The 18,743-nt window shown below is 41.7% G+C and overlaps 1 protein-coding gene across 1 annotated transcript; it reads right to left on the reverse strand.

The window, feature by feature from the left end:
* Positions 1 to 204: 204 nt before the first annotated feature.
* Positions 205 to 3,902, reverse strand: LOC310796202 (homeobox protein SIX2). The gene is made up of 2 exons (XM_083658343.1): positions 3,080 to 3,902; positions 205 to 1,295 (listed from the first exon to the last, which is right to left on the reverse strand). Exons 1-2 carry the CDS (start codon positions 3,637 to 3,639, stop codon positions 983 to 985), a joined length of 873 nt encoding a protein of 290 aa, XP_083514469.1. The 5' UTR covers positions 3,640 to 3,902; the 3' UTR covers positions 205 to 982.
* Positions 3,903 to 18,743: the final 14,841 nt, after the last annotated feature.

Raw genomic sequence — 18,743 nt, forward strand, 5'->3', positions numbered from 1 at the left:
CTGAATGGGATAAATCAAACAAATTCTCATTTTAATCCATGTATTTCTTTTCTTTTATTGTAAAGGGTATATGAAACTATAGGTGAATCGATTTATTTATGTTTCATTATTTATCGCAAAGTTTACATGCAGTCTCTTTCCAAATGAAAATGCAAATAATAATATCAAGAGATTAAGATATTTCATCTTATCACAGATGGCTCTTGTTATATAAGACACTTGAAGATATGATACCCCTCCCCCCTTCAAAAAAATCAACAACAAAAAACATAAAATAAAACAAAAAATGCTTATGGCTTTCTTTGAAAACCCTATGTAAACGAAAAGTCGATGGGGGTACCTTTAACTCGGTGCCAGAGTCTGTTGATATATCTAAACCCCTAAAATAACAACGTTAATAAGAATTAAGACATTTTATTGTTTTCAACAATATAACATGGTACGTTATTACATTCTGGTAAAATACTTTTTTCTTTTACCTAAAACTCCCTCCGCCTCACCGTGTGTGTATGCACCATACACTGCAAAAAAATAAAAAATAAAATAATAATCAACAAGTCATTTAACCTTGTCTGTTCTATTGAGTCTTAACATCTTGCTTTTCTTAAGACAAATGAAAGTAAAAATGACTTGTTTTCAATGTAAATCAACATGTTTCAAGGATTTTAATTTCATTTTCTTAGTGAAGAGATCTGCCTTATGCTGCCATTTTATTTGTAGGCTATTCATTTTGAGGCATTTCACCCACTGGCAGATTTATTTATTAATTCATTTTATTTTTTTCCACTTCTTCAAGAAAAACAATAATTTAAGGCTGACTATGAGACTAAATGATTTGTTGATTGGTCTTTTTGCAGTGCTTCCAGTCTGCCTTGCACCTTGCCACAAGTGCTTGAAGCTTTAGTCTCACCCTCCATGTAGAAAATTAGCCTACTTTTCCAAAACGGCGCTCTCCCTCTCCGTCTCCTTTCTGTGCCGCTTTCTAAGAGCCAAGGTCCACCAGATTAGAAGACATAGGGTTCAGTATGCTGTCGTGGTGCATTGAGTGGTGATGGTGCACCGAGTCTGCACCGGTGGGTACCGGGATGGCGCTCGGTCCCGGCGGGGGCGCCAGGCCGTGCAGGGACGGTAAACCGGGGTTTGAGCCGAGGAGCAGACCTGGGCTGTGAGACGTGTGATCCGGTGTCCCTGAGGGCGTTTTGTCGTCGTCCGAGCTCCCCAATAGAGTTTTATTTCCATTCATGGAAGAAGTCAATGGGTTGTGACTGTTGGTGTTCGAGTTCTCATTGTTTTCTCTGCGAACATAAAAGAACAGAAAACACACAATCACCTAACAGCCGGTTTACTCTCGCAGCCTATTTTATAGCCTGTCATTTCCAGAATGAGCCCAATGAAAACTTTGTAAGTTGTGGCACATTTCTAAAATAGTGTCCCACACATGTTGGACTACTTTTATAAAACTATAATACAATGTGATTAAATGGCAGATTAAGAAACAAAGAGATTCATCAGCCTGAAAAGAATTACATTATTATTTATCTTGAATTAAACATTTCAAAACTCAAAACTAATGCCCCCCCACACACGCACGCACGCACGCACACACACACACACACACACACACACACACACACACACACACACACACACACACACACACACACACACACACACACACACATCTATTAGGTCAAAGTGGGTAATTACACTGTAATTACCATAGGCGTAATAACCATGATTACAGTATATATGAATGCGTCATGATTTATTAATGTATAAATCACCATGGTGCAAACTGTAATTCTTGAAATGATTATGAGGCTCCTTCACTATGTTCTCTGGCCTTTATGGCGAGGCTGGCTGGCTGGCTTCAGAGCAACAGCGAAGAGAGTCGAAAACACTCATATTTGACTGTTGGGCCTTATATTAATAAGTCTATCAATTTTTCATACGAAATTCATTTGACCACGAGCGACGTGATGTGCGTAAAGACCTATCAATGTGCTGCTGTGTGTGTATAGCTTTCGACCTCTCGCTACATAAATGACAGCCCCAATGATTGCTAAACTTGTGGCATAGTTCGCAACTGTTGTGAGTGGTGAGTAAGGCCTTTCCCAGTGGGAAGACGTGATTTACGTGGAGCTTTCAGCCCGAATTAGTGGCCAGAGGGTGAAAGAAGACACCAACCGAGCGAACACCTGACTACAGACGTCTCCCAAGTCTCCCTGCACGCCTGCCTGACTGCCTGCCTGCCTGACTGTGTAATTTGCAAACTTTGAAATGTACAAACGACTTAATGCCAAAAGAGCTGGGCCGGTATGGAGCCTATATACACCCCACCACATCAATCAACCCAAAACATCTTTTATAACACATTCACTGCCAATGCTGTCGTTTTAGATGTAGCCTATAGGCCTATATACGCAAAGCTATACTAAACAGAGTTAAAGAGAGGTAAAAGAGTTAAAAAGAAGGCTTTATACTGATGTTAATGTCAAAGGCAAAGTATCTATTTCACGTTATAATGTGTGATTACAATAACGTAAAAGTATACGGTGACGGTAACTTTTATAGCCTTGTAATTTAGCCCACCAGACAACGAGCCTTTTCATTTTCAGCGCTCCTTTACGCGCAGGCAATTATCACAAACACAACCAAAACAACAACAACGACGATAGTAACGCGGGACGTCAATTCACCATAAGCCTTAACGCATAAAATCCCTTATTATACATCGATTGTAATCAGCAACCAAAGCCTGCAATATGTTCTTTCTTATTTCTGGGGACAAGTGGAGAATTTCGCAGCCAATATATGATTTGATCAGTGTAATAAATAGATGTAGGTCACCAAACTTTCTACAGGCATAGTTATAAAAGGGGGCATTTGTTCTTTATGCTCTCTATATATTTATAAATATGACTGTTTTTGTTTGATATATATATATATATATATATATATATATATATATATATATATATATATATATATAAACACACACACAAGATCACATTTGGATTCAGTTAGACCTATGGCAAGTATTTTCCACATCAAACTGTAATAATGTAGCTACTCATACCTTTCTTTCGCCTCCGCTGCTCGGTCTCTCTGCCGTCGGTTTTTGAACCAGTTGCTGACCTGCGTGGTGGTGAGTCCTGTGGCCTCGGCCAGCTCTCTTTTCTCCCGCGGGGACGGGTAGGGGTTGTGGGTGTACCACTCCCGGAGCACGCTCCTGCTCTTCTCCTTGAAGCAGTAGCTGGTCTCCTCTCCGTCCCAGATGGAGCGGGGCAGGGGGAACTTTCTGCGGACGCGATACTTCCCCACGGCGCCGAGCGGGCGGCCCCTCAGCTTCTCCGCCTCGATGTAGTGCGCCTTGAGCCACAGCTGCTGCAGCTTCATGTGGTTGTGTATCGAAAACTGGTGGCTCTCCAGTATCTTGTAGAGCTCTCGGAAGTTCCCCCGGTGGAAGGCGACCACCGCTTTGGCTTTCAGGACGCTCTCGTTTTTGTGGAGGTGCTCGCAGGCCGGGAGCGACCAGAGGAAGCGCCCCAGCCGCTCGATGTTCCCCCCTTGCTGGAGGACCTCGCAGACACACGCCACTTGCTCCTGCGTAAAACCGAACGTCGGAAGCATGGACATGGCTACAACGTAAACCAGCGCCGATTATATTGTGCCTTACTTCCACGTCTCCGCGTTCAGTCTCACATTAAACCAAAACGCATTAAGTCCATGAGCGAGAAAAGGTCCCCAAAAAAGTAGTCTAAAACTTTGTGAAAACTGACAAAGCGGGTAATATCCAACTGCGTAATGTATAAATTCAAGTCCATTCAGCCACACGAAAGCCCCGGCGACAATTCCTCATAAAGTTGGTGAGAAAGAGAGAAAAGTTGCTACTCCTTCCACCGTCCTCCTCCACCTTTTCTGCCGTTTCAACATAACCTACTCCCGGAGACCAGGCTCGCTGGCTCGTTTTAATAATATTATTCTAAGCTGGCAAGACAAGCGATTATATGAACTCTGATTGGTCGGTTATCTGACCCGGGGATGGTGAGGATAAGACAATAGTTTTAGTCAAATTATTTGCCATGGTTACGCTGTCACTCAAAGTAACCTGATACGCTTTGAGGTGGCTCCCTGGCAAAGTCAATCCGATTGTTCCCTTCGCGACCAGCCCGCCTACCAATAGAAATATTGCTCAGATTTGTCTTCTAAAGACGTTTTTTTCTTCCCCCTTGGTTTTGAGAGACAGCTCGGCCAGCCAAAGAGCGCAGAGCTGTGGAGTTTGGAGGAGGAGAGCTGCGCTGATCCCGCAGCTGGAGGAAGGATGGCGCCAGAGCGCACAGAGCCTGCTGCACGCTGCACAACACCAAGCCTGTATGTAACCCGGCTCTTCACACCGCTCACCAATCAATCAAGTCTTCATAACGCCTATAAGTTTAATGATAGTTAATTCATATGACCGTAACACCCGACAACCATGTATTAAATAAAACGCTGAAAACGGTGACTTCCAGCCAGTGGTTATTATAAGGGAAAAATAACACCAACAAAAAATAATTAGACCTCCCGAAAAAAAGTTTATTTCATATTTTCCCTTTAAATGACTGCATATCATTTGGATACATTTGATTCTGATTTAATATCATACAGATTTATGTCTGCCTAAAAATGGGATAAAATATTGGGCAAATATAGGTGCTTACTGCTTACTGTTGACGCATTTGAGCTAAAATCAAATCAAATCAAATAATAATAATACAAAGAATCCAATATTTGTAGCCTATAACACCCCCAACTGCAGGTCTATGCAAATAGCCTATAGGCTATACACAGTATATATGACAATATATAAAATCAGTATACTTACAAGAGAAAATTATGAGAGTATAACAAATACGACTCATGTGCGCGTGGAAAATACAGAAAGTTATGTTTAAGTCATCTTGACATACCGGTAACCATGCACTTGATATGAAAGCCTATATGGTCAATAAAATCCTTATGAACTAAAGTGTGCTCAATATGAGTTTGTGACCTTTTGACATTTCATGGTTGATATCCCATATATCCCTAAAGGGAGTTGCTTTGCTGTAATATTTTCAAAAACGTATAGCCCATAGGCTATAGGATTTCTATAGGCTAAGTTCTTTCATAAGGCGTGTGCCCTGGTCCATTATTTAATTTAGGTGATGACAACAATAAAGATATTATATCCTTGTGTGTGTGTGTGTGTGTGTGTGTGTGTGTGTGTGTGTGTGTGTGTGTGTGTGTGTGTGTGTGTGTGTGTGAGAGCATACAGGCAGCAGGATTGCAGAGAATAGGAAACAAGCCTATATGTGTGTGAGTGTGTGTCCCGTCTCTCTCTCTGTGTGTGTGTATAATCGACCTAATGGTGAAATGATGTGTGTGTGTGTGGCGCTTGTCGGACAGAGGGGAGAGGAGAAGAGCGAGTCTGCCGGGGTATAGCGGAGCAGAGACACAGCCTCAAGCAGCACACGGTGAGACAAGTTTACATTTTACTCGTGTGTGTAGCTGCGCTGACGCGACTTGAAATCGGTGCAACAGGAATGAGCTGAAAGTCCCGGACCACCAAAATTACAAGCAGGATGACAGGATGACAAGATAAGAAGGTGCCATTGGTGCCCCTTATCCTGTGATCTTGTCAGAGAAAAGTGCTGCTGGGGAGAGAAAAGAATAGGCTATATAGGGCTAAGGACGAAGGGATTTTGAAGAGTAAAGAGGGCATTGGGGAGTAGATGATGGTGCTGCGCTACTTGTTGAAAACATGACTTCAGCCTATGAAAGGAGACGGGGCATGTGACTCATGCATGCTGCAGCGGTCAAGTTCAGTCCACAAGGAAATGGCTGCAACGTAAGGGTCACACACACTCCAAAAAATAGATATAAACAAAAATCACAAAATCAATTATAATTTGTCGTTGTATTTATTATTCGATTTGTTCAGAGTCTGCAGGCTGCATGGCTGTCTGGCGAGAGAGGGAGTGTGTCATGTGGCCGGGCATGTCTGTTATTGACTATTGGGTCAAAGATTGACCAGTTCTCTCGCGTCACCATGGGACCTCTTCATTATCTATCGTCAGTATCACGAGTATCACATCACACAGACCATCTCAAAGCACACGCATATACACACACACACACACACACACACACACACACACACACACACACACACACACACACACACACACACACACACACACACACACACACACACACACACACACACACACACACACACACACACACACACAATATACCGCTTTTAATTGTCTCTCCATCAGACCTGTTCCAGCAGCTTTCATCTCTTCACCATAACTTAATTTAACCTCTGGACCACAAAGCTATAGGCTGATTAGTTTTGCAGAGATGCACTATTGAATTAAAATAGCTTTAAGCTTTAAATGTTTATTTGTTGTTCATTATGGATATATTATTATTATTATTATTATTATTATTATTAATATTATTATTATTATTATTATATTATCATATTCCCAGAGGGCCCATGCATGCTGCAATCCAATAAGCTTAATTCAGAGGCGACAATGCATCCATTTATACGAATTTCATATTTTCAAATATAGCGATCTAAAAATAAAGAAAATGCAAAGCCAACAACCCTTCCACATATAGCCTTCATAAAAGTTGATCGTCGTTGTTTAAGGCTGATATTACTTTTTTTATTTGCAGCGATCAGATCGCAGGTTCGTTTCCACAAATCAAGAGCACAATCTGTGAATAGCTATAGGTTTCCCCCGTCTTAGCTGCGTTATGAACCTTTCAATTAAGAGGCTATTTAAGTCGCGCTGTTTAAGAGGAATTATTAGTGTAATTATGAGGGCAGTTTATCACCAGGGATGAGCAGTCTTGTAAGAAGACCCTGATCTCTGTTTCCATATTGTGTTTTGCCTGTGTTTAATAAATTGACTTGGGTTTCGCCTGAAGCGCAGTTCTCAGAGAGTATTACGGCATTAGCCTGACTGATGGTAATCGTCAGGGGACCGGGGCTTGCCTGAAATGGATAGTGAGAAAAACAAGGAAGCGATTTAACCTTATACCGGCATATAGCCTATAACCTAATGGGGGAACATTGAAATCAAAAATAATAATTAATAATTAATTGTATTCCTGTATCATATCACAATCTAAAAGAAGGCTGTGCTGTAATAATGAGAATAATATTAATATTCTAATAATAAGAACAATATAATAATAATAATAATAATAATAATAATAATAATAATAATGTATAAGCTATATATATATTTTTTTTTAATCATATGATAACAGCAGATAACACCATAAAAAGACTATCTGGATGGCATCCAAATAGTTGACTTTTTGACTTTGACTCGGCCATGAAAGTTGAAGAAAGCTTATTGAGCAAAAACGCAAAGTGAAAATAAGCGCCTGTAAACACTGTTTGACAGACGTGCCATTTCGAACAGATTTCAGATAAACTTATCATCTCCAACCATCTAAGACAAACACCTAAATGCCTCGTAATTGAACCCAAAACATACACGGAGCCCTCTCATTGGTGAGAGAGGTGCTGCAATTACCCCCTCACAATGGACACAGTATTTTCCAGTAGGACGTCTCCGTGGGTTCACTTTTCCGTTCCGATCAAATTGCATTTAGCTACTTGTTCGTTGTAAAATATCTTGATTTATATTACAACACTGAAAACACCCTCTAAGAATCAGGCCGTTGGAAAAAGTAAATGTAGCCAGGCTAATATTGGCGTCTTTCTTTCTTTCTTTCCTTCTTTCCTTCTTTCACTGCGGGTCAAGTGCGGGCCTCTCAGCTTTAACTGAGCCCGTTGTCTCCCTGACTGATGCTCTGTGTCCCTGTCAGCAGCGGTTACATGAAGGCCTATGAGACTAATTCATTCCTTACTGACACAGTCCGCAGCCAGTGGAGGAGGCGAGGCGGGGGATGGGGGGGAGTGTTACAAAAATTGGGTCCGGAGGACCTCCAGGGCGCCCCTGATGGCAAAATAAATAAATAAATAAATAAATACATGTTTAATTTCACGATTATTCCAGAAATTAATCCAGCGAGATGAGACTGAATATTTGGAGCACATAGGTTTCACTCTCACCTGTGGTTATCACCCGGAGATACATTACCAATATGCTCAATCATATTGGATGGGGGATCTTGCACAAGATAGCTTATTTCAGTGGAGGAGGTCATGGTGCGCGCGTCCAGAACAGACTGAGGCTCCGTAGCCCATACAACTTGTCCTTGAGTATAACACTGCCCCCCCCCCCCCCACACACACACACACACACACACACACACACACACTGCTCACTCATTGTTCCTGGACAATTTGCGCGTCATGCGTAAAATACAAATAAGATTAGTTCAGATTAAATTGCGAGGTTTTCCCCATGGGGAAACCGCTAATTGCAGCAGCAGAGAGATAACAATAGAACAAATAAATATACAGATGATTATGAAGTAAAATAATCTCCGTTACATGGTTGTTGTGGGGGTTGTTGTTCATGGTCAAAACCCCAAGTGCCCGTCAGCCTGCTGTGCGCGCCGGCAGTGACAGGGCGAATCAGGGTCCCATGTCTGGCCCTTGACAGTGTTTGTAAACCACTTGTTTCCACGGATCAGTTTGATCAGAGGGCCCGGGGTCTGAAACGGTGATTATTACGGCCGCTGATGAATGGAGATCGCGTTTCCCCTAATAGCCAACCCCCTATTTTCACAACCTCCCACCGCTCACCTCGGCCGCTCTCCACCACGACCTCCACTAATTGAGCTGATTATTGCAAGATGTGTGTTTTGGTGTGTGTGTGTATGTGCATGTGTATGTGTTGTGGTGTGTGTGTACATATGTGCGTGTGTATGTGTTGTGGTGTGTGTGTAGATATGTGCGTGTGTATGTGTTGTGGTGGGGGTGTAGGTTTGGGACATGGCTTTTATTCTATAAGACCGTTATGTAGGCCTACACCGACCTGAGACAAGCGCAACAAGGGGTTGATGAGTTTCAGACAGACACCCAAATGCCGGGCAGAAAGAGAGACGGAGAGACAGAGAGAGGGAGGGGAGACATTATTAAAGCCAGAACCTCTGTGTCTATACCGGTTAAGGAGATATGAATGAGGGCCTATCCAATAATTGGTTGTTTACATCTATCTTGTTACCCTAGAGGCCGGGGCTATCCTATAGAGCAAGGAGGAGATTTCACTAAACCGAACACTATAACAGCAGCGGCAGGGAGGGAGGGGTGGTGGGGGTTGCAAGGGTGGTTGGAGAGGGGGAGGGGTGTGGGGGAAGGGGGGGGGGGGGGGGTGTAGAGCGGATCTTGCCTCGGTTTCATGACTGCCCAGTCCGGCGACAGGTTGGTCAGGCTGGACTTCTGCATGACGCGCTATTCCCTTTAACGGTAACACTTTACAATACTGTAACACAAAAAATGGGTAGTTATTGAGGAACTAGTCAGGAACTAACCATTAGCTCATGAATAGTTAATGATTAGTTCCTGAATAGTTAATAGGTAGTTCCTTAATGGTAGTTACTTAGTAACTGACCATTAGTTACCATGTTAACGAACCAGTAAGTAATGATTACTTCCTTAAAAATATATATATATTTTATTTTTTATTTCGCTAGTTCATGATTAGTTAATGGGTAGTTCCTTATGACCCTTAATGGTAGTTCCTTAAAGATCATTAATGGTAGTTACTTAAGAACTGACCATTAGTTACCATGTTAACGAACCAGTAAGTAATGATTACTTCCTTAATTTTGTTCTGCTAGTTCATGAGTAGTTAATGGGTAGTTACTTAAGAACAGACTATTAGTTACCATAGTTGTTACTAGGGAATTAATCATTAGTTCATGATTACTTTACCATTAGTTACCATGTCTGTGCCCCCTCAAGTAAAACAGGGCTTCATGCTTAGTTGTTACTGGGAAATGCATGGTAAACAAACATGGTAACTAATCATGAACTAATGATAAATTCCCTAGTAACAACTAAGTATGATGGCCTGCTTTACTTGAGGGGGCACAAACATGGTAACTAATGGTAAAGTAATCATGAAGTAATGATGAACTCCCTAGTAACAACTAAGTATGATAGCCTGCTTTACTTGAGGGTGCCCAAATATGGTAACTAACTAACTAAGTAGTCATTAACTAATGATGAATTCCCTAGTAAGAACTATGGTAACTAATAGTCTGTTCTTAAGTAACTACCCATTAACTACTCATGAACTAGCGGAAAAAAATTAAGTAAGTAATCATTACTTATTGGTTCGTTAACATGGTAACTAATGGTCAGTTCTTAAGTAACTACCATTAAGGATCTTTAAGGAACTACCAATAAGGGTCATTAAGGAACTACCCACTCATGAACTAGCGAAAGAAAACTTTTTTTTTTTTAAGGAATTAATCATTACTTACTGGTTCGTTAACATGGTAACTAATGGTCAGTTCTTAAGTAACTACCATTAAGGAACTACCTATTAACTATTCATGAACTAATCATGAACTAATGGTTCGTTCCTGACTCGTTCCTTAGTAACTACCCAATTTTTGTGTTACAGTATTGTAAAGTGTTACCCCTTTAACATTTCAGGCCCTGTACAAACAAAACAAACAATGCGCTGTAGGCTATAGTGAGAAATGTAAAGGGTATTTTGTTGCATTAAAGCAACATATAGCCTATGAATTTACTATGTGATTGTTGTTCTATAACTGGCCGATAGGCCTATTATACCAAGAGTGAAGTCGGATGGAATATGTTCTGCTTTAAATTGGACCATTTCCATGCCAAAAGGCATTCAGTGTTTCCCTTGTGGAACAAACTACAGAGGGCCCAAATTGCAGGTGGGCTGAGCACTTGAGCAACCAGCAACAAGTGTCCATTTTTCTATACCTTTCGTTGGCGCTCCCTATATAGCAGCAGTGCATGTGTGTGTGTGTGTGTGTGCGTGCGTGCGCGCGAGAGAGCAGGGCGCGCACGCCGCTTGCTGCTGCTTAATTCATTCGATCAATCACTCTATTTGATTCCTGTTTATTTTCAGGAGTCGCACGGTCATTTCAGCCGCACACTGAAGCCCTTTATGCGCTGCCAAGGCGTTTCCCCCGCCCGCATGCAGTGCACCAAGACCATGCATGCGGCACGCATTCGGCTCTAATTTGGAGAGGAGAGCCGCTCCAGCACCTCTCTGATATTTCACGGGTTCCTAACCTTTACGGTGAAATCCCCGCAGACCTGTCTCTCGTCAAAGCGCGCGGTGCGCAGCGGCGCAGACATGCAGGTATACGAGCTCCACACATCCAGCGGTTATTGAGCCGGCGGACACTGATTTGTGTCAACGCCGTGGGCTTGTTTGAATGAGTGCAAACAGACACCAGTGCGGAATTATGTATTATTATCGTCTACAATTTGGCAAGTACACAGGGCAAACTGTGCAAGCATGGTCTGTTTTTAGACTAGCCTGATGGATATATCCTACCGATTATTCTGCAAGAAATGTTTGCTGTGGGCCTATAAAATAGTGATCAGTTATGTATAGGCTATGTCTATTAGCCTATGTCCCTGCAACCATTTGGATAGAATAAGATTTAAATGTGATTAGACCTTTAATAATTATATAGGCAATTCGATTATTAGATTGCCATATATAGATAATTAGATTGGCAAAATAGGCTAAAGCTAAAGCTAAGGTGGCTAAAATATTAGCTGGGGTGGATTTCCGTGAATGTAATGACACTGCCAATTGCAAACCTATAGGGCATACCTCACTCCTCTGGGGTATTTTGATATCGGCCAACAACTTAGAAATCACCCTGGGACCAATATGTAGATCAGATAAACTCTAGTCTGCTTTCCATCAAAGTAACCACAAGGCTGCCTGATGGGACACATAATTGCTTGAATTGCTTCTAATGACATAACATTTGAGATCGCAACAATAGTGATTTTGGCTGTTGTGTCCCGCACCTTTCACATGTCCCTCCTTGATGTTCTGGTCTTTTGTAATATTAGACAGAGAGATGATTTGATTTAAGACGGCTCTTTGCTGTTGGTCAAACCTCAGAGGGATACGGCTGCTGGATCAGGTATATTGTTTGGACTCCACTCAGGTTGTTCCCATTATACACGTCCAGGTGGGCTTCAAAAGTCTTGCTCATCAAGGTCACTGTCAGATAAATCTACAGCTCAGTATCGAGTTTAGAGGTTTATACAGATCAGAGTATTATAGCAGGAGAAAAACTTGTCTGGTAACTTATGCCGATAAGTCTTAAGGGGTCAGAGGAAGGTCAGCTGTGGAGCTCATATATAGTTTCCTCGTGGCTGTCACATGGTCACACAGGGGAGGAAGTGGGGAGCGATCACTCTTCTTCTCTTTTTATTCAGGGCGCATCACTCTTCTTCTCTTTTTCATTCAGGGCGCGTTTCTTTCAGATTGAGAAAAAATACAAGAAATTAATCAAATCACAGGGAAGGAAAGCAGAGAGGGGAAGAAGAAAGTTAATAATCATGTACATGTTTTGCAGAAAAGGCACATTTATGATGATGATGATGATGATTATTGTCATTATTACTACTCTTATTTATTTATTTATAAGATATAGGACACCTTGATGTTGGGATGTGACAAGAGCTACACTATCACTTTTCTTTCAAAAGTCACATGATTGACTGATTCTGCATTTTAATCAATGGAGCCTTTCCCCAGAGAGATAACTTCTAACAGTGAGTAATAAAAAAAAACTAATTCGATGGAAGGTGCATTCAAAGGAACTATTCAACCTATTTCAACCATCATTATGCAGATGATCAATGTTTACCATCCCTCCATGTTTCCTGCACCAAGAGAAACTCCGCCCCCGCCGGCTATATGGCTTGTTAAAGCTCTCCATTCGACGCCACTGATGACATCATCAGTGATGTCATAAATCCCACTGATGACATCATCAGTGATGTCGTAAATCCCACTGATAACATCATCAGTGATGTCATCTTCTATTGCTTCTGTCTCCATTAGCTACAGTAGAAACAAGTAACCTTGCAAGCAAGCTGGATTCTCTCGCGAGATCTAATTCTTGCGAGATTTGGTTTGTGAAAACAATACTGCCCCCATCTGGCAGTGTCAGGTTAAGAAACAAGAGGGCATACATCTAAAAAGAAGACGAGAGAGTCATCCACACACTGTTAATTCAGTGTTAATAGTAGCAGTTCTGGGAGCAGAACTTATTTTTAGAACTGCAAAGTATAGTGAGGGCAGCAAACAGAAGACAGGAGAATTTCGCCACAGAAACCACTGCATTCTGAAGTGCAGAGTTGATGTCAGCTTGTTGAGTTATTTACCCTCAGAAAACATGACTCAAATGTAAGTCATCATCATTATATTCCTACCAATGTGCAGCGCACCAAGGATGAAGCAAATGAGATGGAACAAAGAACATCCCCAACATAGTTCATAATCCTGCTTCTGGATATTTTCTGCACTATACCATAACATGAAGATCATTTGAATGTATACAACAGCATGTCTCACACATACTATCAAGTAGCATCTCCACTTAGGCGTTCTGTATGATGTTACAGATGTAATTCTTGGTGCACTGTCTTGTACATTTGGGAAAGAGCTGTAAGTGTTTGAGAAATCTGATTGGACTACTTGAGTCCATAAAAACACATGTGAAGTGTTAAACGGAGTGGTATTCCTCTTTAAGTCAAACCAGGGGACTTCAGTATCCTGTGTGAATGAATCTCATAGACCTTACAGTAGGGTATCCCTTTACATACAGCCTGAGCCTTTTCCTTATAGAAAAATCTGCAACATCGCTTAGTGTTTTTTCCCCCTTATGCAACATTCTCCCATTTTTACAGTGCTGGAACTCGTATGTCAGGAAAGAATTTATTAAAAGCGACCCGCAGTAATTAGCGATGTGCTAATGCTAGAATTTGTATCCATTCCTGTATGGAGGCTTTTTACAACACTTGGTGGTTTCACTTGAAACACAGGCCTGACCCTATGTCACCGGCCATATGGGCAGTAAATAGTTCCATGATAGAGTCAGTGGTTGTGGTGATACTGTACCAGAGAGAAACATAGAGCTATACAACATATACTGCATGTTGGTTTTATGGCATGCATATGATTCAGTCAGGATGACTTACTGGTTGTCTGAATAGTGCTCTGCTCCTCTGTGTCCTGATGTGTATATATATATATATATATATATATATATATATATATATATATATATATATATATATATATATATATATGTATATATATGTATATATATATATATATATATATATATATATATATATATATATATATATGTATATGAGTAAGAGTTTCACTCTGTGTACTTCGGCTCACTCTCTAAGAACAAATATGTTTTGTATTTTACTGTGTGTTCAAATCCATCTCTATGTAAATCATATTTACTAGTCCATACCCAGGGAGGCGCGTGCCACAACTCCACGCAGATTTACCAAAAAATGGCAAAAATGTTAGTAATAAACAGCTTAAATTTTCGGGGAAATTGGAAAATCGGCTTAGTCAGCCCCTGTGATAATGCCCAATGCCCGTGTAGTTCCAGATTGATTGCCCAACCCGTTGGACCTTTATTGTGTGTGGTGGACTTTTATTGTGAAGGGCTGTGTAGTGTGTTGGACTTGTATTGTGAAGGGCTGTGTAGTGTGTTGGACTTTTATTGTGAAGGGCTGTGGGAAGTGTTGGACTTTTATTGTGAAGGGCCGTGGGAAGTGTGTTGGACTTTTATTTGCGAAGTGTATGTTGGACTTTTAATCCGAATAATGATGAGTGATGTCATCAGTGATGATGTCATCAGTGAGTGATGTCATCAGAAATGCAGGAAAAATGCTCATAAACAGCTTAAATGGAAAAACAATTTTCTTCATTCTGTAGTAAGATAAGATAAGGTAAGATAAGATAAGTCATTGTGATGCCAATTATGACATGCAACTAAATTGTTCAACATCATATAAATAAATGTTAGTAATTCTTGAGTGGCTATCCTAAATACAAGTGCGTAATAAATACAATTGCTGTGCACTCAGGTCCACTTTCTTTGTAATGTACCTCAGTTTAGCCCTCCACTGAATAGTCAAAGGCCACCTGCCTGAAGGAGCTGATACCCCACCTAAAAGATTCCATCAGTATTGATTTCAATGCAGGGTTTTAGTGCCACATGTTTGGTTTAAGTAGCATGTGTTTTGATGGCACGGACAAAACAAAATCAGCCAGAGAGAGAGACACTGGTGCACCTCGTGTCAGACCATCAGCTACAGTAAAAAGCCAAAGGTTTACATACAAACAGAAAGACACAGCTTCGCTCCCTTCTTCAAGCAGCTGATCCTTCTAGTTCTTTATGAAGAACATGTCTCTCATGTAAAATACTGCTTAGCACCAGAGAAGAAAGAGAAGGACCTCCTTATGATCAATGCATTCTGCGCTGCCTTGTCTTTACAACACAGCACTAACTGATCTTTTCTCTAGTTACTGTATGTCCGCCAGAGGCAAAGCCAGGGAGAGATGATCTGATTGCTTGTGTGTGTGCGTCTGTCCGTCCGTCCGTCTGTTACCTCCTCGCTGTAGCTCCTGCATTACTTGTGAGGACGCCTATATTAAGTATGACATCATAAGTGAAATCACCAACCTTCAACAGTGACATCATGTCAGGTGTAACATCACAAATGATGAGATTATCATCAATTATGACATCATCACTGTTGACATCTTCGTCTTCAATGATGACATCATTAAAACCTTCAACAGTGACATCATCACTGTGGCATCATATAAGCCTCAACAATTACGTCCATGTTGTTGTCGTTCACAAGGCTTAGCAGGGAAGGATTAATGACATCACTGATGGTATCACAATTGACTCTATATGCCTATGACATCATCACTGGTTATGACATGATCAGTGATTTATAACATGATGACATAATAGCGGGTATGACATTACTAGTGATTTATGACATCACTGATGTCAAAGACAGATGTACATACAGACATGCGTCTGATGAGTTTTAGATTATAAATGGTCTGATCCACACTCCGGAGCAGAAGGTGGCAGTAATGCACCAATAAGCTGGATGCAAACCATGGTAAACAAAAAGAAGAAGACATGTGTTTGATGACATCACAATTGCTTGTTGTCCATGTTGTTGTCGTTCACAACCTCAGCAGCGAAGGATTAATGACATCACTGATGGTATCACAATTCACTCTATGACACAATGCCTATGACATCATCAGTGGTTATGACATTAGTGATTTTATAACATGATGGTGCCTATGACATAATAGCGGGTATGCCATTATCAGTGATTTGACATCACTGATCATGTCAAAGACAGATATACCATACATACAGAGGGGCTTTAGGCGGGGAGCGGTGCCTGGCGGAGATCTGCACTCCACTGAGTCCGTGCGGTTTTCTCGTTTTTTCCCCCTGTGTTCAGAGCATGAGGGATTCCATCACTTCAACCCCTATTTCCACTCTGAAGTCTCTAAAGAAGCTCATTAATGCTTCATCTGCTTCCATCATCTAAATGACTTCTCTCTCATTAAAGCGAGCCATCCATCACACGTCTCACTGTACTCTGCTCGCTCTCTGCTGTGGAGACGTGGGCAAGTGTTTGCTTTGTAAATATGAAGCGTGGCCTCGTTCATTTGTTTTTATATGGAAGAATTGGATTTCATGATTGCTTTTTAATTCTGCCTGCAGGGTATATTAAACGCCTGCAAACCTCTGAACACTTTGTTCAGGAAACTAACAATTATAGTCAATGTGAGCAGATGGCAGCCGCAGCTATGCGAGAGGGAAGATGATGGGGCTTACTTAGGCTGGGGAAATGCCTCATGCATCATTAGACGTTACTAGAGTTTATTTCCTGCTCATAGTGTCTGTGTGTTTCTACCATTCATTCAGTAGGGTTCTGCTATAGAGACGCTGCATGGAATAGGCCACGCCCATCACGGGGGGAAAGCTCTCCGTTCACTTCCATACACCAGCGTCATTTTCCTTGAATTAAACATAGCTAAAAGCTGTTGTGTGGTGGGCTGCGCAGACAACAAATGGAAAAAATCGGTAGTTAAAGTGTTTTTGTACTCCCGTGGGAAAACAAGGAAGCCATTGAGAATTGGCGAGAAGAGAAATGTGGATGTTGCTGTCAATGAAGTAAGTCGGAGTGTTCATCTTCCCGTATATACGATCTTTTTGTGCAACACCCGGCATGGTTTCTGAATGATGACGTGCTCCACAGTGTCTCTATGATTTACCCCAAGGGAACCAATAGAACTTTTCCCTTGAAGTCAGAATTATGGTGTTATAAATTATAACACCATCATACTTTATATTTGAGAGATATGAAAGCGTCAGACGAGTGTATGTTTCTCACAATGGAGTTATGTCTCTTCAATAACTCATTACATGTCTGAGTTCGGATATATTTTTTCTCTTAACCAAAGTAAAACAACTTGGTTGGATTTAGTAGGCAAGTAAAACAAACTTAGATGGGGGTTCGGGTTTATGGTTTTGGGTCGGGGATAAAAAATAGGTTAAAATAGGGGTTCAAAAATAGACACGTCTTTGCAAGTCGGGACCGCAACGGGTCCACCACTCCCACCACTTCTCCGTAGGGCGACTTTGACCTACTTAAACATCAGATTACCGCCTCACCTGCAACGTCGGTATCTGACGGGACGTCATGTGACAGCGGTCACGTGACTCGTGACTAGCCGTCGCCTCCCCCACACCATTGATTTCTGACAAGAAGGGGCTACCTTTCTCGTCAGGAGGTGAGGGGGCAAGGGTTCCTGACCAACCGTCAATACCCAGCTTATGACCATAGATGAGGGTCGGAAACAAAGACCAACCAGAACATCGAGAGCTTTGCTTTGTGGCTCAGCTCTCTCTTTACCTCCATGGTCCCATAATGCCCACATCTCTGCAGCCACTGCAGTGAACCAGGAGGCCATCATACAAGATCTGAACTCCTGCACAGCTCCTGGGAGAGAACCAAACCTTTGACTTGGAGGTGCTGCTGTGCTGACCCTCATCACTTAGCAGCAAACTGGAGATCACAGTCCACTGAGGCCAGGAGGACATCATCTGCAAACAGCAGAGATGATCCCAAACTGGATACGTTCCAGACCTCAGCTGCACCTTCATATCCAGTCCGGCGGCTCGGTCCTTCGCGCGGCCGACGCGGGTTCGAATCCGACCCGAGGTCCTTTGCCGCATGTCATCCCCTCTCTCTCTCCCCACCTGTCCTGTCTAATAAAAGCAAAAATGCAAAAAAAAAAAAAAAAAAAATCTAAAAAAAGGGAGCATACAAAATTAATGCTTTATTCCACAGAGGTTTGTAAATGCAAGACAGAAGAAAAAAAAACGTATGAATGAAGAGTTTGTAAATGACTCGAGTACTTTCCATCTGTCATTTGATCACTTGTGATACCTGATTTGGGAGTTTTGTGGCCCGGGTGGTATAACGTGTAAGTGAGTGCATCTGCTTCCCAACAACCTATTTCCTCTGGCTATGACTGAAGCGTAAGCAGCAGTATTTCCCTCCATCATAAAATAGGTGAAATATCCCTGGATAGAGTTGCCGTCGCCCCTGCCTATACAAGAATGTCCTTACGTCTGGTTTCAGTGGAGAGGTTTAGTGGTGTTCTGCTGGTCGTCTGAGA

The sequence above is a fragment of the Poromitra crassiceps genome (assembly GCF_964638095.1).
Source record: "Poromitra crassiceps genome assembly, chromosome: 22".
Taxonomy (NCBI): Eukaryota; Metazoa; Chordata; class Actinopteri; order Beryciformes; family Melamphaidae; genus Poromitra; species Poromitra crassiceps.

What these genes read in the sequence shown, in the direction of transcription:
- LOC310796202 (XM_083658343.1), bottom strand. Translation starts at nt 3,639, where the DNA reads ATGTCCATGCTTCCGACGTTCGGTTTTACGCAGGAGCAAGTGGCGTGT. An exon ending in GCAGCGGAGGCGAAAGAAAG is followed by an intron (nt 1,296 to 3,079) that starts GTATGAGTAGCT and finishes TTATGTTCGCAG; the next exon opens with AGAAAACAATGAGAACTCGA.